At 42.9% G+C, this 24,146-nt stretch overlaps 1 protein-coding gene and 1 long non-coding RNA gene across 26 annotated transcripts in view; one reads left to right on the forward strand and one right to left on the reverse strand.

The window, feature by feature from the left end:
• LOC103349530 (uncharacterized) overlaps nucleotides 1-24,146 on the forward strand; it is an 84,791-nt gene that overhangs the window by 40,376 nt on the left and 20,269 nt on the right. For 6 of the 23 annotated variants that reach the window (XR_007920754.2, XR_011390473.1, XR_007920750.2 and 3 more), the window contains 2 exons: nucleotides 11,876-12,073; nucleotides 12,242-12,574. This is a non-coding gene — a long non-coding RNA (uncharacterized lncRNA). Of the gene's footprint in view, nucleotides 1-1,170; nucleotides 2,837-3,731; nucleotides 3,856-11,875; nucleotides 12,074-12,241; nucleotides 12,575-16,576; nucleotides 16,641-18,496; nucleotides 19,338-24,146 lie in introns of those variants that run through there. The other 17 variants (XR_011390448.1, XR_011390445.1, XR_011390465.1 and 14 more) reach the window with 7 other exon arrangements.
• SLC35F2 (solute carrier family 35 member F2) overlaps nucleotides 1-24,146 on the reverse strand; it is a 56,296-nt gene that overhangs the window by 5,618 nt on the left and 26,532 nt on the right. For all 3 annotated transcript variants that reach the window (XM_051849731.2, XM_070077724.1, XM_051849741.2), the window contains 4 exons: nucleotides 11,279-11,454; nucleotides 9,261-9,388; nucleotides 2,081-2,240; nucleotides 1,074-1,230 (listed from right to left, as the gene is read on the reverse strand). In XM_051849731.2, coding sequence (XP_051705691.2) covers nucleotides 1,074-1,230; nucleotides 2,081-2,240; nucleotides 9,261-9,388; nucleotides 11,279-11,454 — 621 coding nt within the window. The remainder of the gene's footprint in view (nucleotides 1-1,073; nucleotides 1,231-2,080; nucleotides 2,241-9,260; nucleotides 9,389-11,278; nucleotides 11,455-24,146) is intronic.

Consider the following 24,146-nt stretch of genomic DNA (forward strand, 5'->3'; position numbering starts at 1 on the left):
ATTCTATTTATTTATTTGAAAGGTAGAGTTACAGAGAGGCAGAGAGAGAAAGAGGGAGAGATAGATCTTCCATCCACTGGTTCACTCCCCAAATGGCCACAACAGATGGAGCTGCACCAATCTAAAGCCAGGAGCCAGGAGCTTCTTCTGGGTATCCCACATGGGTGCAGGGGCCTAAGCACAAGGGCCATCCTCCACTGCTTTCCCTGGTCATAGCAGAGAGCTGGATCAGAAGAGGAGCAGCTGGGACTAGAACCGGCACTCACTACGCCACTACTATTTTATAAGCATGTTAGTTACCATTCTTTGGCTAAAGTTATGAATTATGTTAACTTTTGGGGCAGGCATTTGTTGGGGAGGTTAACACACAACTTGGGACACTCACATCCCTAATTAGGGTGCCTGAGTTCAAGTCCCACCTGGCTACACTCTTGATTCTAGCTGCCTGGTATTGCACATCCTGGGAGTCCACAGATGATGGCTCAAGTGGTTGGGTCCCTGCCACCCATGTAGGAGACTCAGAATGAGTTTCTGGCTCCTGGTATCTGCCTGGCCCAACCCTGGCTGTTATAGGCATTTGAAGAATTAAAATTAAAATTAGAATAAAAATGTTTAAAGAATTATGTTGACTTTTTAATTTTTCTTAAAATATAACAATGACTATCTTTAATAAAAAGACAAAGAATAAAGAGAGCCCTTAAAGACATGCTGTATTCCTTTCCAAGTGCTATTCAACACAGTCAACTATCAGAGGAAGCCATGATACTATGCTTTCCCTTTGAATGCAAGGGAAATAGGAAGTTAAGGTATTAACATTTACTGAAAATGAGTGGAAAAGAAAAGTTCCAACTGGTAATGACCCTCACACACTGTTACCAGGAATCCTGAGTGTCACACATGTCAGAAAATAAAGCACAACTGTTGATGTTAACAATCCCCTAGTAGAAATTTAGCAAGCTATTGATTTCAAATGCAAATTTTGGCAAACTCAACAATGAATATTAGCAGTTCCAGAATAATCATCTTTGATACATTTGCTTGTTTTGTTTTTAAGAAAAATTTTAGAATCTTACAGCTGTATGCCACTAATAATTGTTCCAAATAAGCCCACCATTCCTAAAAACTCCTGTCTGCTCAGCTTTTTCACAATGTATTCTTCACACACATTAGAAACGGCATAGAGGGAAGCCCCAAGAAGGACCAGGATGTCACCGATGAGTACGCCACTCCCTGCAGGAAGAAAAGCCACAGAGGGAAGACATCATCAATGGGTGAACCTCTAACTCTGACCTGGAGGAAACTATCAGACTTTCATTTAAATAAGATCATGCCTAACCCTGGTTTCTAGAAATTCAAAATCCCTTACTCTTCTCCTTTTCTGCCACAGTTCTGTTCTGCTTCCTCTTATTCTGGTTCCTCAGGAGAGTCACAGACTGGAAGGTGGTGGTACACACCATAACAACCAGCCTCAGGAGGTGACTCTACGACATGACAAATTCATGGAATCCACCTAAGGGAATTTATTTAAAACTACAGGGGAAGAAGCTTGGTGAGCAAGACACTTATCTCTCTTAATCCAAGGAGACACTGAAGTCACCTGTAGATTGGGTGACTTCACAGACCTTATTTAGCTAGGAAGCCATCAATGATCTACATTTGACACCAAGGACAAAGGCACCTACAGGGTGAATCCATCAGAGGCCTCCAATGAACTCAAGTCTCCTTTTTGGTAAAAATGAAAAACAAAGAATCTTCAGTAGGCTTTCCACTAACTAATTCAAAGGTATAAGCCAAAGGAGATTATTGCAAATATATAATAAAACTTCTCTCTTGTCAGACAAAACGGGACTTGGCAGGATGACACAAAGGACAAGGCCAAGACTGTGGGCTGGTAGGAAAATAAAGATTGTTTTGTCCATGTGGTTACAAAACCCCAGAAACAAGGAAATCTTAAAATAAAGTTTTAAATGTAATTAACTAGGGTCTATTTTCTGCCTTTTACTCTATCTTTGCAAAATAGAAGTGAAATATGAGCAACACTGTTTTGTGACTGAACCACAAACAAGGAACAGAATCTTACCTGAATTGTCTTCCCTCCCTGCTAATATGTCTGCACCAACCATGGTTCCTACGCCCAACAGACAGACAGCCACAGCAATGAAGTGAATCACTCTGTATCTTGCATACAGAACAAACCATGAGAGAGCCATCAACACAGGAATCCCAAAGCAATCCAAAAGCTGCATGAAAAGAGAAAGAAACTTTAAAACCTCTTTCAGAGGTCGGTATTGTTGCATTAGGTTAAGCCAGCACTTGATGGCAGCATCCCATGTCAGCGTACCAGTTGGAGCCCTGGCTGAAGTCTTGGCTGGGTAGGCAACAGAAGATGGCCCAAGTACTCAAGCCCTGCCACCCATGGGGTAGACCTGGATGGAGTTCCAGGCTCCTGGTTTTAGCCTAGCCCAGCCCTGGCTGTGGGGGCTATTTAGAGTGAACCAAGGGCTGGCGCTGTGGCGTAGTGGATAAAGCCACTGCCTGCAGTGCTGGCATCCCATATGGGTGCCGCTTCAAGTCCCGGCTGTTCCACTTCTGATCCCACTCTGTGCTATGGCCTGGGAAAGCAGTGGAAGATGGCCCAAGTCCTTGGGCCCCTGCATCTGTATGGAAGACCTGGAAGAAGCTCCTGGCTCCTGGCATTGGATCAGTACAACTCCGGCCATTGTGGCCATCTGGGGAGTGAACCAGCAGATGGAGGACACCCCCCCCCTACTTTTGCCTCTCTGTAATTTTGCCTTTCAAATAAATAAATCTTAAAAAAAAATAGTGAACCAATGAATGAAAGAGTTCTGTCACTCTTCCTTTCAAATTAAATAAATAAATAAATCTTTAAAAAATTAAACTCTCTCATTACTACAAGATGGACAATTAGGTCATATTAAGAGCCAATAGTTGTTGAGTATTGTTGGCAGCTCTGTACTAAGAACTTCACCTGGGTTATCTTTTAATCTTTATAACTATATGAGTTGCTCCAAAGTGACATAAAGAGCCAGCTGGTGAACCCAGGAATTCTGGCCAAGGTCCTGTGTAACTTATCTCTATACTTTCAACTGTGTTTATCTGTAAGTCCAGGAGGCAAAGTTTCCTTCCTTTACTTGTTCAATCAGCAAATATTTATTAAACCTCTCACATATTTGACACATTGAGAGGAGCTATGAACACAGAGATGAACAAGACAGATAAAGGAGCCCCCAACAAGCTAGCAGACACAGAATAATCATGCAACCAACGTTTGGTAATTGGGCCAAGTGTGACAAAGAACAGGAAACAATGAAAGAGCAAATAGATGCCACCTCCTTGACCTAGTGTCCAGCCCCACTATGTGAAACAGACACTTGTTCATGGCACACACTCCCACTCCCCTTCACTGTATGTCTTCAGCACCTGTTAACCCTGGCTCCAGAAAGCTTGGCACTGCCCATCTGAAAGGCAAGGCAATTGGGGGTGCCAAAATTATAGCCAATCCAAAATCATTGGTCAGATAAAGGAAAATTCAATCTCACTTTGCAAGATCCTGTGAAATTTCATTCAATTCTTAAATTCACAAATTCAAATTTTATATGAACTCAGAATAAAATACACTTCATAGAATATTCCTGAAAGTGCTGTATTACTGCTTGCCCTGTTTTGTGTGTGTTTCACTTTGTCCCTTGTCACTCCCCGTCTTCATGGAGGAACGACACTAAACCCTGCCTAGGCTTCATATCCGAGTCACGGCACCATTATGTCGCTCCCCGTCTTCGTGGAGGAACGACACAGGACCCTGCGCTGTTCTTTCGTCTGCTCGGCCCTTCCCAGGTTTGCTGCTGGTTCTTCCCAGGTTGGCTACCGACCCTTCCACCTCCGTGGAAGGGCAGTTCCCTCTGTCACTTTCCCCACTTCCGCGGGGGAGCGGCACACCGCCGGCCGGCTCTCTCGGGGGCTGCACAGGTGTTCCTTCAGATAGATGTTCCTCAGGTGTTCCTGGTGCATGTTGTCTCTCTCCTCCTTTATAGTCTTCTTCCGCCAATCCCAACTCTGCTACCCACACGCCGAGTACGCTGCTCTCCTCCAATCAGGAGCAGGTCCCACAGTCTATTGGTTGAACTGGAGGCAGCTGTGTAGAAGCTGTTTCCTCCTCTCCCAGCGCCATATTGTGGGAGAGCAGATGCATAGAATAAGTCTTAATTCCAGTAACTTAGTCTAGTCCGAGTTGCTCCCAGTTGCTCCCCACAGTCCCTGATTCTCTTTTATTCTCCCCTAAGTCTCTGGCAGCCTGTCCGATTGTACCCACAGTTGTTTACTGATTGCCCTTCACCATAGTGTCATCACTGGTGTCCATCGTGTCTGGTGTGGGAATGGGCACCTTTGCCTTGTCACTGATTCCAGCTGTGCAACCCTAATCTCCTAAGTGTTTTACTGGGCTGCCTGAGTAACAAACCATTAAGTGATGCAGATGATAATGGCCTGTCCTGGAAGACACCAGGAGAATGCAGCCATTGTGGTTTAACAAAATCTAAACTACATTTTTTAAACAAAAAAACTAGAAAAGGCCACTCCAAAAACTTTCACAGAACCCTCCTACCCTCAAACTGTGTTTTAAAATCAAACTGAAATTTGCTTGAACCATTTTTGGTGCAATGATTGTGCCTAAAATGGAGCTGCCTGTGCCACCATGAGAGCCGCAGGGCCTCAGGTCCCAGTCACTCTCTGGAGTTCCACTTTACATGGAATGAAGGGATCAGACCAATGGTTTTACAAGTCTGCTCCTACTTGAAAATTTCAGGACTTATCAGCTGATCCCTATTACCTCCGATCATTTATCTACATGAACCACCTTTTCAAAATGTATTCTCAGGGCTGGCCTGAATTTTTGGTCACCTGCAATGCCAGCACACCATATGAATGCTGGTTTGAGTCCTGGCTCCTCCACTTCCAATCCAGCTCCCTGTTAATGCACCTGGGAAAGCAGTGAAGATAGGCCAACTACTTGGGCTTCTGCATCCACGTGGGAAACCTAGATGAAGCTCCTGGCCACTGCAGTCATCTGGGGAGTGAACCAGCAAATGGGAAGTTCTCATTCTCTCCCTCTTTCTCTTTAACTCTTTCAAATTAATAAATAAATCTTTTTTAAAAATTTTAAATGTATTATCTTGGTGATAGATGTCTTCTTCAATGCTTTTGGTTCTAAAAGTCTCATTTAATTAAATGTTTTTAAATGATGGTAGAAAGACCGGTATTGTGGTGCAGCAGGTTAAGCCGCAGTCTGCAACACAAGCATCCCACATGAGAGCCAGTTTGAGTCCTGACAGCTCCAATTCCAATCCAGCTCCCTGCTAATGCACCTGGGAAGGCAAGAGAAGATGACTCTAGTACTTGAGCCCCTGTCACCCACATGGGAGACACAGATAGAGTTCCAGGCAACTGGTTTCAGCCTGGCCCAGCTCAGGCCATTGTGGCCATTTGGGGAGTGAATCAGCGATGAAAGCTCGCTCGCTCACTCTCTCTCTCTCTCACTCTCTCTCTAACTCTGATTTTCCAGTGAATATATAAATCTTTACAAAAAAAAAAAAAATCAGACAGTCACAGTAAGCAGGATACTAAGACCTGAGGGAGGGGGGAAACATGAATGTACTCATGAGTGAGACCATAACAGGTGCACAATGAAGTATAGAAGAGAAGTGAAACTGATTTAGGCCTGGGGGGCATTAGGGGTGGGCTTCAAGAGGGCTGCATTCCAGAAAGAATAGAGGAGCTCAGAAGAGAAGGGCCAGACAGTGGGTGGGGAACTGGCAGACTGCGGCAGTAAAGAGGGAAAGGACATGAGTAGATACCTCAGCCATAAAATGTCAAGACTATAATTTCAGCATCTTGAAAGGAATCCTTATAAGAAGGAGGTTCAATGACCATTTAATCCAAACTTCCGCCCTGGCAGATCACGCAGGCCAGAGATCTACTCAACTAGAGAACCAGCTCATAGCTCCAGTGACGGGCATCTCTGCTGCTGGAGGGAGCTTTGGAGGTTCGAGGCCTTTTCAAATAATATATTCCTTGCTAGGACCACAGGCACCTGACTTCTGACAATAAATGCTAAGATTTTTCTGAGAGACTAGAATGAAAGAAATTGTTCTTGACAGTTCAAGGCACAAACTTCAGTTGCAAAAACCCAACTGTGTTTTGCTTAGCTGTGTTTAAAACTTAAACCAATTCAAAACTTTTTTTTTTTAAGATTTATTTATTTATTTGAAAGGCAGAGTTACAGAGAGGCAGAGGCAGAGGCAGAGAGAGAGAGAGAGAGAGATTGAGATTCTTCCATCTGCTGGTTCACTCCTCAAATGTCTACAACGGCCGGAGCTGGGCCAATCTGAAGCCAGGAGCTTCCTCCGGGGCTCCCATGCAGGTGCAGGGGCCCAAGGACTTGGGCCATCTTCTACTGCTTCCCCAGGCCATAGCAGAGAGCTGGATCAGAAGTGGGGCAGCTGGGACTCAAACCAACACTCATATGGGATCCTGGCATCGCAGGAGGCATCTTTACCTGCTATGCCACAGTGCCAGCCCCTCAAAACTTTTCATCATTATTAGTCTGATATCAATGTTACTAAAAATTATAATCAGGTAATTAAAATGTGTGTGCAATTACGATATGGGGGCCAGCATTGTGCCATAGTGGGTTAAGCCACCGCTTGGGACACTTGCATACCATATCAAAGTGCTACTTGGCTGTTCTACACTTCCAATCCAGTTTCCTGCTGATGTGCCTGAGAGGCAAAGGATGATGGAACAAGTACTTGGGTTTCTGCCACCCATGTGGGAGACCCAGGTGAAGTTCCTGACTCCTGGTTTTGATCTGGCCTCACCCTGGCTGTGGCAGGCATTTAGGGAGTGAGCCAAAGGACTGAAGATATCGCTCTCTCTCTCTCTCTCTCTCTTTCTCTCTTTCTCTCTCCCCCTCCTTCCCTCTTTTGTTCCCCTCTGTGTCACTCTACCCTTCAAACAAAATAAATTTTAAAAGTTTCTATATACTTATACCTTATCATCTAATGATAAAAACTACACTTACTCCTATCGGCAATAAACTTCATCCTCTAGGTAACTCCTGTGTTTAATTTCTATGAAATTCTGGGTTCTTTGTGTGCCTCTTACATCTGGCTTAACAAATCATTTGTGTTTAACTTTGTGTTTAACTCCTGCTGGTCAAGAACCAAGAGGTTTGCTGAGGACATGCTTGGCATAATGTTACAAACAAGAAGCAACTTAATAAAATGCCTACTGTCTGTTCACTTTGGAAAAATACTGTTTTTACAATCTTTCTCTTTTCCAAGTGAAATAAGTCTAATGTCATTTAGTTTTACACAGCTCCTAAAATCTAGAGATCAAATAAATAAAAACTCTGTGTTGTGTAGTGAGGAAGTGAGCCATCAGAAAGTTATAAATTCACCACACTGAGAAGTCTAAATCTGTCCTTAGAGTCTCCCTCTCTTTCACTTCCACTAACAAAACATGTTGTTGTTAGTGTTGGTGAGACAGCATCATGATACATCCAATAGTTTGCTAACAGACAACGGGCACCAGTCTTCCTGGCGACACAGAGTTGGAGGTTACTACTGTACATCAGCATCTTCCATCTGGGCTACTACAATGGCTTCCTCAGTGAGCTTCCTGCCACACCCCTCCCCCTTCAACATGACCTATACTCCATTCCAAAATGACCATGATCCCCTTAAAATATAATTCACATTACCACCAGGTAAACTCCACGAGGGCAAGGATTTTCATCTGCCTGGCACATATGTGGTGATCCACAGATGCTAGTGGGATCATGTCACTCCTCTGCTTCTCATCTGTCAGCTCGAAAAGCCAGTGTGCTAATCACTGTCCATCAAGCCTCACAGCTATGCCCTCCCCACCTCCACTCCACATTATCTCCAAACCCACTACCTATAGCCTCATCTCCCACTACCATCCATCCTCTTCCTCCATTCCAATCCCTCTGGCACACTCCTGTCCTTTGTGCATGCTGTTCCCTCTGCCTAGAACACTCTTCCTTTAACTGACTTCAAGCCTCAACCCTCACCTCTGTTCCAACACTCATTACCTCTTTGTTTCATTTATTTTTCTCCACTGGGATACTATGTAATTTAATTATCACATTTGTTTCTGTCCCCTGACCCCCAACAATAATGTAAGCTCCTAGAGGGTACAAACTTTAAAGAAATTTACTTATGTATTTGAAAGAGTTACAGAGAGAGGGGGAGATGAGGGAGATGAGAGAGAGAGAGAGAGAGAGAGAGAGAGAGAGAGAAAGAGAAAGAGAAAGAGAATATGAGAGAATCTTCCATATATTGGTTCACTTGCACATTGGCCACAACAACCAGGATGGGGCCAGACAGAAACCAGGAGCCAGGAGCTTCATCTGGGTCTCCCATGTGGGTGCAGGGGACCAAGCACTTGGGCCAGTTTCCACTGCTTTTCCCAGGCCATTACTAGGGAGCTGGGTCAAAAGTGGAGCAGCCGGGACTCGAACCAGCGCCATATGGGATGCAGTTGTTGCAGACAGCAGCTTTTCCCAATGCGCCACAGTACAGGCCCCAGGTACAGACTTTTAACGATTTTGTTCATTGCTAATCCCCAGCAGGTATTAGTGCCTACCACTTAAGAGCTAGGCAATAAATATTTGTTTAAAAAGTAAAAAAAAAAAAAAAAAAAAAAAGGACTGCTATGTAGGAACATTTTCCTTTCAACTCAGCAAGAAACAGTGCTGGTAGTTTTACCTTTGGGTACAACCTCGCCCTAAAATGTCTAATAAGCTCCTTCTAATCGGTTCCTTTGTTGTCAATAGCAACTTTGCCAGGAAATCTCCAACTTTACAGCAGTATCAAGGTATATCTAATTGTATACAGCATGTTTGAGCAATGCATAAACCAGAGCTCTCACCAACATCACAGCATCAACTGCCAACTAAATATTTATGCTTATTTTGGTAGGAACAATTCTAATCTGCTATAGCATTAGCAGTTTGAGAAGTGATTAACTTGTATACATTTTCACTAATTCCAGGAAACATTACTCATTAGAACATATGCTCCACTGGAAACAGAGAGCATCCACCTGTGCTTAGGTTTGCTTCAAGTGAACAGGTTTTCCATACAACTGGGTTAACAAACATAAGTTCACATTCTCCTCTTGAAGCTGTAAAGCCCAGGGGTCAGAGGACTCCCCCTTACCTGGACACTGGTGAGAGTCGTGTACTGGTATGCTTTGACAATCAAGTAATTAGCTTCCACATCTGCCAGCCCCAGCAGAATGTACTTCCACCATTTTCTTTTCAAGATGTCTAAAAGGTTTTCACTGCCTGGGTGAGAAAAAAATCTAGATTAGTACTTGGCAAGATCATTTGGAGCTTGAAGAGTCAAAATAAGGTTTGTTGTGTATTTTGATGGGGGCCCCACCTAATTTCCATTATTCATAACCCAAACTCTTGCAACAGTTCAGCAGAATCAATCATATGTTTTCTAGCTTGAGACTCAAGTTGTTAAAGTGTCATCATAAATCAAGGGTTCAATGAAAACATTGGAAAGGAAATAAGAGAAAAGTGGTAAATTCCCTATCCTATCCTAATAGAAACACAATATATAGATAAGAGTTTGCATGTTGCCATTTCTGACAAGCAATAGGGTATTCTAAGAAATGAAATGTTTTTCAATGAATTAACAGGCTTCTTCAGAGGACTATCTGTAAGTGACCATTCTTTTGGAAGAGATGTGCTCTCAAATTAACTAGGATCCACTAGTTTGGAAAATCTAACATTATAGGAGAAGTAAAGTTGGTACACATATGAAAAGGCATTGTGGTATGATAACATTAAGAAATAAAAGTAAGTGAGAATCACAATCAAATAATTAAGACCAATTTGCAGTTACATCCTGAAAACACAGAATTAGCCTCTACACAGCATGGCAGGAAACACCTAAGACCTGTCCCTAGGAGGACCACAGTGATGTGTTATGAACCACACTGACATTCGAGTGGCCAATGCTGCTAGGGAAGAGTGGTGTCCAGGGCCATGAACCATGCACCAGTTCTACAAACAATCCCGAAAGTTCTGGCCAAGTCTTGTGTTTTCCCCTAAAAATGATCTCCCCACCCTCACAAAGAGCCACTCCTTTAAAAAAAAAAAAATGAATTATTTGTCTTGATTCACAGGAATGCAGTTGATACATTAAGGTTCATTTTAAATGGGGCTAACAAACATCATCCTGGTTATTTTGTTATAGGACTCAGAGATAAGGAAAATGGGATTGCACCCTCCCCGTCGGATATCCATTTTCTTCACACCCCTGAATTCAATCCCATTTAATTTCTTTTATACCATGTGCATCTATTGTGGGAAGAACTTTAGGGGCTGCAAAATGGGCAGCATCTAACAGAGAGGGGTGGTGAGATCATGGGCGCTGGAGCAGGTTGCCTAGGTTGGATTCCACTCCATCAGTTATTGCCAGTGCGTCTCAGAGCAAATGATTTAAGTATTCCATGCCTCAATTTCCTCATCTGTAAAGTGCAAGCAATAATAATATTCTTCTGAGTTATGAGGTTTTAATGAATTAATATACAACTTAGAAAAGTAAAGCAACCAAAATGATTGCCTCTCACAAAAATGTCAGTGACTTCCTACTTTTTCCCATTTCCACCTAGAAATAATTATTTTATGATGGTTCTAAAGTAGCTTGAGCAGCCAGTAGTAAAGATGTTAATTCTTTACTAATTCCTCATCTTTGTTTCTGTTACAACATACACTTGATCAATGTGAAATCCATGTTCCATTCAGCATTCTCTACTCAATTAAAGATATTTTGAAAAGTGAAGTTCTTGACATTTCAAGTACTTAATATTGTATCTTAATTTTATCAACCACAAGGGGAAAAAAAACATAAAACCCAACAAGTAATGACTTTTACACCTTTTTTTTTTTTTTAAATAACAATTTCCATCCTGTTAGGGTTTGGTGCTACTTGTTTTAATCAACAAGTTCTGACAGGAATGTATACGTCTACAGCCATTACTTTCAAGGCCTTTAGGAGTGTCATGCTTTTCGAATTACTTTTATAAATAACAGCTGTAGTTTCTTGGTCTTCATCTTACATGGTAGGTTTTTCTTGGGCTCGGGTGGTGGTGGGGTTGTCTGAAAGCCAACATTTTCATGAAGATGATTCTGTTGGAAAGGTAATTCCTACATGTAACATACCTGATTGAAATGCGAGCATCATGGTATAAACTATGAACAGTAAGCAATAGTTGATAAAGCTCTGAAGCATAGGGGTGTTCACTTTGTATTTTTCTGCCAAATACTGGCTGCTGATGGCCGTCCCACATATACACAAGGACAACATCTGACCCAGAGCGATTGTTTTCAGAATATGCCTAGAAAACAAAGGTGGGAGTCAGAATAATGTGCAAGTAAGTTACACCTTTAACATACTCACCAATATATGCTGCAGTGCCAAACACAAGGGGAGCCAATTATTCCAAGGGGTTCTGTGTTTCACCTTACAGCCTACTTCATGAGTATGGGAGCACAGTGTTGAATTTTGAGAGACTACACTGCATATTTGTTAGCATTTTTGACCCTCCCCCCACTCCCATACGGACTAATGTGCCATTTCACTGACATTCCATTTAGAGATCATTTTGCTCAGCTGTGTCAAATACTATGGAAATGTGTATGGCATGTGTATCTGTGTGTGTATGTGGCATTTATTTAAAGCAACTTGAACTCTAGTTTTATATCCTCCATTTATTCCATAAATGTTTAACATTTTCTCTTTCTTTCATTCTCCCAGAGACTTGGTTTCCCCAGCAGCTCCTCAAAGGCAGGGATGGGCCACACAGCCTGCACATCAGAACCATGCCTGCTGCAAGCGCATCCTAGGTGTGTCTTCAGGAGACTTCAGCTCTGGCCAGCACCAGGACTGAGGCCTGTGGGAGACCCCAGGGCAGAGCCCAAAACATGCTCTGATGCCTGCTACATAAAAACTGTGAGGTGATTAATGGTATTGTTTTAAGCCACTCCGTTTGTGGTAAGCCATTACAGGGCAATAGATAACTGGTACTTGGTTATCACTCAACAAATATTTATTGAATGAATAAATGTAAAAGAAAAAAGCACCATAATACTCAAATATGTGATATTTCCCCACTTTCTCAACAGAGAAAAAGATAAGGAACTCTGAGAGTGCCATGACACAAGCCAAGGTCGGTGCTGTGGTCTGGGGGTGGAGCTACCTCCTGGCTGCCCCACTTCAATCCAGCTCTCTGCTGTGGCCTGGGAGGGCAGTAGAGGATGGCCCAGGTCCTCAGGCCCCTGCACCCACGTGGGAGACCCAGAAGAAGCTCCTGGCTCCTGGCTTCCAATCAGCACAGCTCTCACCATTGTGGCCATCTGGAGGATAGACCAGCAGATGGAAGACCTCTCTCTCTCTCTCTCTGCCTCTGACTCTCTGTCACTCTGCCTTTCAAATAAATAATAAGTCTTTTTAAAAAATTATTTTTTCTATAAAAAAAAAGAAAAGAAACATTTTAAGAGGGATGAGAACACCAGCTCTGGAGTGTCAGCAGCTACACAGAGAAGCGGTACTGTGGCTTGAGACACAGTGTGATTGGCTCACTGGAGATTGCTGGAGCTATGGAGGAAAACTTTCTATTAGTGGCAAGGTCCAAAGATCTCAAGTGCTGAGCAAGTAAAAGAGAAGCAGGTTGTATGTGTGCATTTTATATCTATATCTATATCTATCTATCTATATATATATATAAGTTCACAGTATGCATTTAGCATTTATTCTATTATAGCAGATTTGAGGTTTGTATCGAAATGATGCCTGTGAGATATAGGCTTTTTTCCAGTATTACTCTAACTGATGAGGGTGAGTGTTTGTTGTTCAGCTATTTATTAGATTGTTTAGATGGAGGGATTTAAATATATTTTTCTCTTCCCCTTTATGACTTAACACTTCCTTGGGCTGCTGAAAGTTAAAAGTAGGTAGAAATGATACTGATTCTATGGTACAGTGATCTGCCATAGTTGCTACTGCATGAAGAGAACAAGAGTCATACAAGTTCATCACCTTGCATTTCATAGACAAGGTCCACGGACACATTGCAAAGATATGTCTCCATTCTCTGTGCTAATAGCTAAAGTTTTCCTGATATCAAGGACACATCTTTAATCTGATTTTATTTTTGCCAAATATATACAATGGTATTTAAAATAATGATCCATCTAAATTTATTTCAACTTCATCTTGGAGGAAGGTAAGAGCTCTCAGTGATAATGAGTTTGTTTCTATCTTATGTGTTCAATTTGCAGATGATCAAATGACACAGAATTCTGACTTATTTTTGGTTCCTAAAATTAAGGTAGCTTGAATATTGTTTCACATTCCCTTTTCTTTTTAAATAACCAGGTATGCTTTGCAAAAGGCTTAATGATGGAATGTTAGAGTCTCACTAGGGTAAAGGAGAACAAGAAAAATCCTGCAGGGTTAGGGAAAAAAAGATATACAGACAAACAGAAACAGCTCCTTTAAGTTAACACAAGGAAAGGGAGGAGAATTGGGATGGGGCAGGAGCTGGAAGAACAGGCAGCAATTAAGGAGAGAGTGTTCACTGTTTTGTTGGAGCATCAAGGAAACTGAAACATGTTTGTAAGATAAACTGAAGGCAAAGAGAATGAAATCTTGATGACTTACAAGGATGAAAGTTAAGAGGTGACAAAGAGAGTTCTTGAAACACTCAAGAACCAAAATTGAGAACACTGCAAACTTTATTTAAAATGTTCTCTACACAAATACTTTCTGAAACAAACAAGCAAACAAACAAAAAACAAAGAGATACAAAATGTGAGTTCATTATTTGGTAAACCTCAGAGTTCATCTAACTCACTGATCTTTCCACCACAGGTGTGCACTAGAATTAACAAGAGAATGGACTTTCTTTTTGTTTCTTTTTCTTTTCTTTTTTAAGGTGGAGAGAGAGAGAGACAGAGAGATTGTCCATCTTCTATTTCACTCCCAAAATGCCTGCATCAGCCAGTGCTTAAGCCAGAACTTAACTTTGGTCTACCAATTGGGTGGAAGGGCCCTAAGCATTTGAGCTGTCACCTGCTGCCTCCTAGGTTGTGCATTAGTAGGAAACTGGTTCAGAAGTGAAGTAGCCAGGACTCAAACCAGGCACTCTAACATGGGATGTGGGTGTCCCAAGTGGTGATTTAACTGCTGCATCGAATGCTAGCCCTGGGGCCAGTGCTGTGGCACAATAGGTTAATCCTCCACCGTGGCGCAAGTATCCCATATGGGCACTGGTTCTAGTCCCAGCTGCTCCTCTTTCAATCCAGCTCTCTGCTGTGGCCTGGGAAAGCAGAGGATGGCCCAAGTGCTTGGGCCCCTACACCTGCATGGGAAACCAGGAGGAAGCACCTGGCTCCTGGTTTTAGATTGGCGCAGCTCTGAACCAACAGAAGAAAGACCTTTCTCTCTGTCTCTCCCTCTCATTGTCTACCTCTCAAATAAATAAAATAAAAAATCTTTTTAAAAAAAATGCTAGCCCCAAGAGCCATTTTATTTGTTTTTTTAAAGATTTATTTATGTATTTGAAAGGCAGAGATACAGAGAGAGGAGAGCAAGAAAGAGAGATCTATTGATCTTACACCCATTGGTTCATTCCCCAAACAGCTGCAACGGCCAGACCAAAGCCAGAGGCAGGAGCTTCCTCTGGGTCTCCCCATGGGTGCAGGGGTCCAAGTATTTGAGCCATCTTCTGCTGCTTTCCCAGGCACATTAGCAGGGACCTGGATCAGAAATGGAGTGACTGGGACTCAAACCAGCACCCATATGGGATGCCAGCACTGCAGGAGGAGGTTTAACCTGCTTTGCCACAGCGCCACCCCCACCTCCCTCCAAGCCACTTTAAAACATTGATGCTGAGGGCTCAAATCAGATCAATTATTTGACAGTCTCTAGTGTGGGATATTGGTATTCTTTTAGCTCTCGGCTGATTCTCCTAGGACACCGCCAGGTTGAGACCACTGATGCAGTCCAACCATGTCAGAGTGGAGACAAGGTGCCAAAGCTATCCAAACTAGATTTCCAAACTTCTGTGGAATTACCAGGACATGTCATTCTTTTCTCTCAAAGACTTCTTGGAGTTTCTTCTAGCTTCAAGATGTTTATATTATGCTTTCCCCATTTTTTTTCAAATGTCTTTTTTAGTCTTTGTTTCATTAAATAAATATGTACTTTGTGTCACAGCTTCTAAACAAAGTAGAAACTATCAAAAGGTAGAAAACACAGAACCTCTAAAAGTTTACAATGTGCTTTTTCCACTGGAATATTTGTTGCAGTAACTTACAACTAACCTCAAATAAGCATAGCACAAGGTGGAGCTTGCTGGGCAAGACAAACCTGAATACACTTGTGGAGCACTTTCCATGTGCCAGGTCATGAAGTCACAACAATGAAAAGGCAGCCCTAGTGCCTCTGGCAGATAAGTGGGCATATACGCTGGTCACCAGAGTGCAGCAAGACAAACGCTAACCTGACTAGTTGTAAAAATTCCTGAGGCCAGTGCTGTGGCACAGCAGGTTAGGCTGCCACCTGCTGTATCAACATTCCCTACAGTCACTGATTCAAGCCCCAGATGCTTTACCTCCCATCCAGCTCCCTGCTAAGGAGCCTGGGAAAGCAGCGGGAGGATAGCTCAAGTGCTTGGGCCCCTGCACCCGTGTGGGAGACCTAAACGAAGCTCCTGGCTCCTAGCTTTGGCCTGGCTCAGCCCAGCTATTGCAGCCATTTTGGGGAGTGAACCAACGGATGGAAGACTTCTCTCTCTGTCTCTCCTCTCTCTCTCTCTCTCTCTCTGTAACTCTGCCTTTCAAATAAATAAATCTTAAAAAAAAAAAAAAATGGCATCTCTCACCAAATAAATAAATAAAAATCCAAGAGTTCACCAGAAAGGCAAGATAATGAAGGGTGTTCCAAGCAGAAGGAATAGCATATGCCAAAGCAATGAGCTCTAAAATAATGTGACACATTCGGGAATGTCTAAAAGGTTGATGGAGCTACAGCACCAAGTCTAAGAGAGAAATAGCAGTGGAGGAGGATGGAAAAGCCCACCAACACCAGATCAAAAGGGTGTGATGTATAACTCTCTAATGCTGGCTGCCACTTATCTTGCTGGCGATGAGATCATTGGAATCTTCTGAATAAGGAGTAACGTGATTAGCCAGGCAGGAACCAAGCATTCCTGGTTTAAGTACTAGTGCCCCCACCACAGCCCAAATTCAAGAGTTGAGCCCCCAAAGTCTTAAGCTGCTGATATTAAGGGGGTGGAATGTAATGCAATCACGGCATTTGCAGGTGGTGTCTGCTGGGAGACCCTTAGGTCCCTGGGAGCATGTCATGGGAAGGGAGTTCCCACAAGCGGACTGTTACAGAAGCCTGATTTGGGCCTGAACTCTGCTTCCTGACTCACCATGTGCTCCTCACTCCAGGTACTTCACCAGCCACTACGATTCCTCACCAGGCAAAGCCGACTCTGAACCTCCCAGCTGTAAGGTAACTAAACCTCTTCCTTCACCAGTATTGTCTTAGCTATTTCACTGGAGTAACACAAAACTGATTATTGCCCTGGATCCCCAAATACATCGGAGCATAGCACCAAAACCTATTCTTAATTCCTAACATGGAAACCAATTAAAGAAGCAAGTTGACAGAGACAGAAGAGTTTATGATAATAGCCAGTTTCCTGGATCAGATAATTCATAGATAACAATACGATTAATCAGATCCCAAAAACGGGGGAGGGGGAGGCATTTGGTGCAGCAACTAAGACACTATTTGGAGGCCTGCACTGAGGCTTAGTGGGTAAAGCTGCCGCCTGCAGTGCCAGCATCCCACATGGGTACTGGTTGGAGACTTGGCTGCTCCACTTCTGATCCAGCTCTCTGCTATGGCCTGGGGGAGCAGTAGAAGATGGTCCAAGTGTTTGAGCCCCTGCACCCCCGTGGGAGACCTGGAAGAAGCTCCTGCCTTCAATTCAGCCCAGCTCTGGCCATTGTGGCCATTTGGGGAATTAACCAGCAAATGGAAGATCTCTCTCTCTCTCTCTCTCTCTCTGCCTCTGCCTCTCCCTCTCTGTAACGCTGCCTTTCAAATAAATAAATAAATCTTTAAAAAAGAAAAAGAAAGAAGAAGACAGTGCTTGGGATGCCTGCATCCCTTATTGGAGGGCCTAGTTCCAGTCTTGCTCCTCCACATCTGATCCAGCTTCCTGCTAATGAACACCCTGGGAAACAGCAGGTGATGGCTCAAGTACTTGAGTCTCTGCCATCCACTTGGGAGACCCAGAATGACTTCCAGACTACTGCCTTTGGCCTGGCCTAGCCCAGATCAGACTGGGGCATTTGGGTAGTGAACAAGAAGACAGATTTTTCTCTCTTTCTCTCCCTTGAAAATAATTAAATTAACTAAACATGTTTTTAGGTTCCAAGAACAGTAGAGAAAGGTACATTTGGAAAAGATAATAACTCCACTCTGAACATGTTGGGTTTTGTTTCATTATGAGACAGCCAAGAAGAAATGTTCAATAGGCAGTTTGGAGACTGGATTGGAGAAATAGATCTGGCACTCATGAGCATAATAAAGGTGGTAGTTGAAGCTGGGGATATAAATTAGACTGCCAAGGCAAATAACTAAAACCCAAAAAGAAATAAAGGTAAAGAGAAATATCCTGGGATAATTTCTTTTTTTTTCTTTTTTTTTTTTTTTTTAATTTGAGAGGTAGCGTTACAGGCAGTGAGAGGGAGAGACAGAGAGAAAGGTCTTCCTTCCGTTGAGTCACTCCCCAAAAGGCCACTATGGCCGGTGCTGCACCAATCCGAAGCCAGGAGCCAGGTGTTTCTTCCTGGTCTCCCATACAGGTGCAAGGGCCCAAACACTTGGGCCATCTTCCACTGCCCTCCTGAGCCACAGCAGAGAGCTGGACTGGAAGAGGAGCAACCAGGACTAGAACCCGGCACCCATATGGGATGCTGGCGCTGCAGGTGGAGGATTAACCAAGTGAGCCACGGCGCCAGCCCCTGGGCTAGGTGTTTGGTACAGCAGTTAACATGCAACTTCAGACACCTGCATACCATATCAGAGTCCCAGCTAACCCATTCCTTGTCCAGCTTCATGATAATGTGCACCCTGAGAGGCAGCAGATGATGGCCGAAGTGCTTGCTGGCCACCTATGTCAGAGACCCAGATAGAGTTCCAGGCTCTTGGCTTTGGCCTGGCCCAAAAAGACTGAACTAGCAGACAGAAAATCAACCTCACGCTCTCTCTCTCTCTCATTCTCTTTCTCTCAATGCTGCTCTCCCTGTTGTTCTGCCTTTACAAATATTTTTTAAAAACATAAATAAATATTCTAGGAAACAGCCACATGTAAGGGACTGAAAGAAGAGGAATTAGAGATGGAGATGAAGGGGCACGGTCAGAAAGGAGGGACCCGGCAAGGAAGGGCGAGCACTCTGGAGGCCACATGGAGGTGTCATTTCCAGGAGGAAGCCCCAGCGTCTGGACCTCAGCCACATTCTCCTAACTGCTGTTCCTGCTCCACTCACTCTGCAAATCCAGTCTCCACACCATACTTGGAGTCAATGTTCTGGATGTTAATTTGATGGGATTGCTCCCATGGCTAAAAACCTTTCAGTAGCTCCCTCTGCCCTTGGATGAAAACCAAACTTGAAAATGGCCACCAAGGCAGCCAGCCATCTGACCCTGCCTGGCTCGTCAGCCTCGTCTTTGGCCACTCTCTCACAGCCTACTTAATTTTTCATGTTTTTAAATTTCTTATAAGATACTTAAAGTATAACAAAGTATAATGTATATTCCACAAGTATTCATGTAGCTACCAGGCAGTTTAAGAAATAAAATACTAAGGGTGGATGCTATGGTACAGCAAGTTAAGCTACCACTTGGCACACCAACATCCCACATCAGAATGCCAATTTGAACCCTGGCTACTCTGCTTCCTATCCAGCCCCCTGCTAATGCATCCCGGGTGGCAGCAGAAAACGGCTCAAGTGCACAAGCTCCTGTCACCCATGTGGGAGATCCAGGCTCCAGACTTCAGTCTGGCAGTTCCGGCTGCTGTGGGCATCTGGGGAGTAAACCAGCCACGAAATACACCTCTCTCTCTTTCTCTTCCTCCCTCTCTCTCTTTCTCCCTGTCAAATAGATTAAAATAAACATTTTTAAAAATAAATAAAATATGAGCAACAGCAATTTATTCCCCATGTTCTCCCTGATGTCTTAGGCCTCTGGTGAGATAAGAGAACTTGGTATTTTCAGAACTTGGTATTAACTATTCTTTCATTTCTATACAGGGTAATATTTACACTTCCCTAAGCAATAAGTAGAATTGTTTTGTTTTGAGACTTCATAGAATGCTGTATATTGTATATGTACTTCTGCAGCTTGCTATTGTGATCAACACTGAGAGACTCCTCCATATTGACACATTAGTTCTAGTTCATTCCCTTACTGTAAAGTACTCCACTTTCTGAATAGGTCATACTTTATCCATTCTGCTTTTATAGACAACGTTTCTACAAATATTCTTGCATATGTGTCCAAATATATATATGCAGATACTTCAAAAAGTTCATGGGAATGGATAAAAAAATGTTTATTTTGATGCCAAAAATTATTAAATCCATGTGGCCTTTCATATTATGCATCATTCATTAACTTTCTGAAGGCTCCCTCATATCTAAGACTCTCTCTATATTTTAGAAAAGTTGTACAATTGGATTATTATAAATACGGTGAGACCCGGTCTTCTCAGAATTCAGTATGGCCTGATGGGGGCCATAGACAGCATCTGGCGAGCATCCAGCCAGTTGCTTTCAATGCTAGGAACCGCAAACTCAGAGCTCCCTGAAGATATGAGGACTTTCCATTTGTGCCAGGGAGTCTAAAACACTCATTCACTCTGGAGATCTTTCTAAGAGTAGAATTGTTGGTCTTAGGGCATAAGCATCCTCAATTTAACTTGTTTTGCTATATTGCTCTCCAAAGGATTTTTATTATTAGTCTGTTACACCCAAAAGGAAGGAACTGAAGAACCTCCACCCATCAAGAGGGAGAAATGATGGCAGGAATGGGCTGAATCAAAAGACATTTTATGAAGCTATTGAAGGACATTTTCACCATGATGAGCAAAGGGGAAAGGACTCGCTTCCATAGAGCATTCTTTTTTCTAGGCACAGGTTGACAAAACGAGACAGATCCAAGGATTGCTATCTCTTTTTCTCGTGGTCACTTCCTGCTGAAGGAAGGCGTAGTTTGCACTGATTCATGGTTTGGGGTTGCCCTACCCTAGACAAAAGAAGTTCACTACTTGGTCCTGTACAGTGCACTAGGAGTCTACAGGAATATGGACCCAAAGCCATTTCATGTCATTGTTCCCAGCCAAATACTTCCTCAGGAATCAGAAGGGGAGGGGCACCTGGCCAAGGAAATGGTTCTAATTCTCCCATTTTTCATTGTTCAAATAATAACACCACAGCACACATTCTCAACATAATACTCACAACAACCCTGAGAAAAGAATGATTATAATCATGTTACAGATGGAGAAAATGAGACTCAGAATAGCTCCATAATTCACCCACACCCATTCAGTTAATAAAAAGCAGAAAATCAACACTCTGAGCTGTCAAAAGACTTGCTCAAAGAGTTAAAATTTATTTAGGAAAATAACTTAGGGAAACTTTCTCTCCTCCCCAGAAGAAAATCTCAGAATTAGATCTTGGGTGCTCATGCCACATTTTTAAGTTGAAGAGAGACTAGGGGTACAGAAGAGGGAAGTGTTAGAGGCAATGCCCAAATTTCCTGGCTATTAAATACCTGCTGTCCTTGGATAGCACATGGAATAATAGGTGAGGCCACCCCTCAAGGCTGGTCTCTTCCTACCCTGTATTTCTCTTCCTCCTCACTCTTCCCTCTTCTCACGTCTCCATGATGATTCCACAATGGAACTTAAACTAGAAAGCACCCTTGCACCTCACCTTGCTGCCAGGAAAGAAGGGAGCTAGCCTGATCTTTCTCCTCCCCATAGTAACATGGCTTCCCAATGCATCATGATGGAGCTGGGTGCCCAAAGAACAAGGTACATAAAATCTAATCAAAAGGCTAATAACCTAATCATATTCAGAACACTTTTCACATCCTGTAATGGACTTGAAAGCAATTATAAATTTGAAATAAGTGAGAATAAGAAGTGTGGAAGTGCCGAGCCCTGCTCACAAATTGACAAAATTTCTCCACTAAGCTTGTGTTTGCATTCTAAAATAGCACAATTAAGCAAGCTGCCCTCCAACGATAAAGGATAACTATTTTTTTTTTTCAAATAAAAAAAAAAGGAGACTTGCAAATTGAGTATGGAGATTTAAAGTTACAGGAATGCACTTCTCTTGGCTTCAAACCATAATGACCTCATCTATAATGGAAGAGCGAGAACGAGAGCAAGCAGAAGCTGGAGGGGACAGAGATGGAACAAAGAGAGAAAAGAGAAAAACACTGAGACTTGTAGGGAAAGACGAGACAGGCTTCAAAACAATGTCTGTTACTTTTGACTTCACTTAGAGGTAGATTTGCGTTTTACCACAGATTCTACTTCATTTGAATTCTGCACTCAGGGGCTCTCTACACCATAACAAAATCTGTTCCTGCCTCAGAGAAGCTGCCAGAAGCCACATGCATCTGACCCTGGGACATATCCTGTTAGGATGTTTCTAGCGGAATCTTCACTGAAGTGAACTTCAATGGCAGGATGTGGTGAAACTCCAAGAACGTGTTTCCCAAGGCAGCTTCATGCTGTGGGAGCCAGGGCACCACAAACCACAGCAAACAAGAGCTCAGAGCCATGCGGGGGTGGGGGTGGGAAAACAAGTGGGAGACAGGCTGAGTAAGGTCATCCCCACCCACTTTACTGTCTGGGTATACATGTGTTCTACAAATTTAATAATGTATGGAATGAAGGAAGAAAAGATTTTAAAACACTTTATTTCCCATTCTTTCTCCCAGAAAACCCACAGTCCCTGTGTTAACCTCACTTCCACTCCAAAACACACTCATGTCCACACTTTCCTGTGAGACTATACCTTCTTTTACTCAGCTGGTAAGCTTCAGTCATGTAAGCAACAAAGGTTCCTGGGTGTTATGCACCAAGCACGAGGAATTTATACTTTAAAAGACCCCCATGACAAAATCATAGTTGTGCTTGCAGCCGGAGAGAGGAGTGGTGAGGACTTTGTGGAGAAGGTTCACAGAGGCTGAGACCTTTGATCACAGAATAGGAAGATGCATGATTTCAAGAAGACTCTGGCATGGAGGAAAGGCTATCACCTGGGTTTCTGTCTTCTTCAAACCCGTTTTACATAATATATACGTGAGACAGAGAAATAACATGGTCCATTCAGTCCATTCACTTCTTTAGCTTTTTTTTCCCTTTGCAACTTTGAGTTAGGCAGCTCTCTACAGCTCTCTACTGTATATTAAACAGTCAGCAAACCAGTATGTTATTCTCTTCTTTTTATTTGAAGGGGGAAAAGGTGCTCCAAATGACTGATAAAATGCATTGTTTGAATTCAAACCACACATTTCCTTCACTTTCTGTCTCAATAAATCTGTGCTGCCACACGTTGCCATGTTGCCAGCTAACGACACCCATGGCACTAAAAGACTTCTATGGAACACAGTAACTTCAGGTAGATTTTCAAATCCAGCCTATCTGCCACCTGAAAATACCTGGTAGGGAATAATAACTTCCAGCATATCTATAAAAATCCTATCACATAGCTGAAAAAAAAAAAAAACCTGTCATTTAAGCAAAGTCCTCACACTTAGCATGCAAGTTATTCAGTTTCTGTTTCTGGAACATTTTAAGTTATATTGCAAACAAGCTCAAAAATGAATTATCAGTAGTTTTTTTTTTACACGGTGAGTAGCAGCCTAGATGATCTGTTTTATTTCCATTTCTACATTTCTATGACTCAAATCCTTCCAGCAATACCACTACTGGGTATAATTCAAAGGATATGAAATCAGTACATGGAAAAGATATCAGTACTCCCCTGCTGAATGTGTGATTCCCTACAGGCAACCTAAGTGTCCATCAGTGAATGGATAAAGAAAATGTGGTATAGAAGCAATGGAATACTATTCAGCAAGAAAATGATATACAATCCTCTCATTTGCAGCAGCACAGGTGGGCCTGGAGAGCATAGTGTTAAGTGAAAGAAGTCAGACACAGAAAAACAAATTCTTCATGATTTCACTCATATGTGGAATCTAAAACAGCTGAGCTCATGGGGGTTGTAAGTAGAATGGCCATTACCATAGGTCGGGAAAGGGAGAGGAACTGGAGATGAGGAAAATTAGTACAAAGTCAAAACTAAATACAAGGAATAAGCTCTTGGAGACTATTATATTATGGTTTACAACATCGCATCTTGTAAGCCCAGAGCTACTCAAAACAGCTAGAAGAGAGGAATTTTGAACATCATTGTCACAAAGCAATAATAAATCCTTGAGAGGAAGGAGAACCTAAATGTCCTGGGTTTATCAGCACATAATGGATATATGTATCAAATTATCAGGGCCAGCATTGCGGTGTAGCCGGTTAAGCTGCCACCGGCAATGCTGACATCCCATATGGGCATTGGTTTGAGTCCTAGGTACTCTACTTCTGATCCAGCTCCCTGGGAAATACACCTGGGAAAGCAGCAGAAGATGGCCCAAGTGCTTAGGCCCTGCACCCACATGGAAGACCCAGAAGAAACTCCTGGGTTCAGCCTGGCCCAGCCCTGGCTGTTGTGACCATTTGGAGAGTGAACCAGTAAATGGAAGATCTCTCTCTGTTTCTCTCCCTCTCTCTGTAACTCTGCCTTTCAAATAAGTAAATAAATCTTAAAAATTAATAATCAAATAAGTAAATATGGGCCCCTGCACCCACGTGGGAGACCCTCAAGAAGCTCCTGGCTCCTGGCTTCGGATCAGCCCAGCTCCAGCCAT

This window comes from Oryctolagus cuniculus, chromosome 1 (genome assembly GCF_964237555.1).
Source record: "Oryctolagus cuniculus chromosome 1, mOryCun1.1, whole genome shotgun sequence".
Taxonomy (NCBI): domain Eukaryota; kingdom Metazoa; phylum Chordata; class Mammalia; order Lagomorpha; family Leporidae; genus Oryctolagus; species Oryctolagus cuniculus.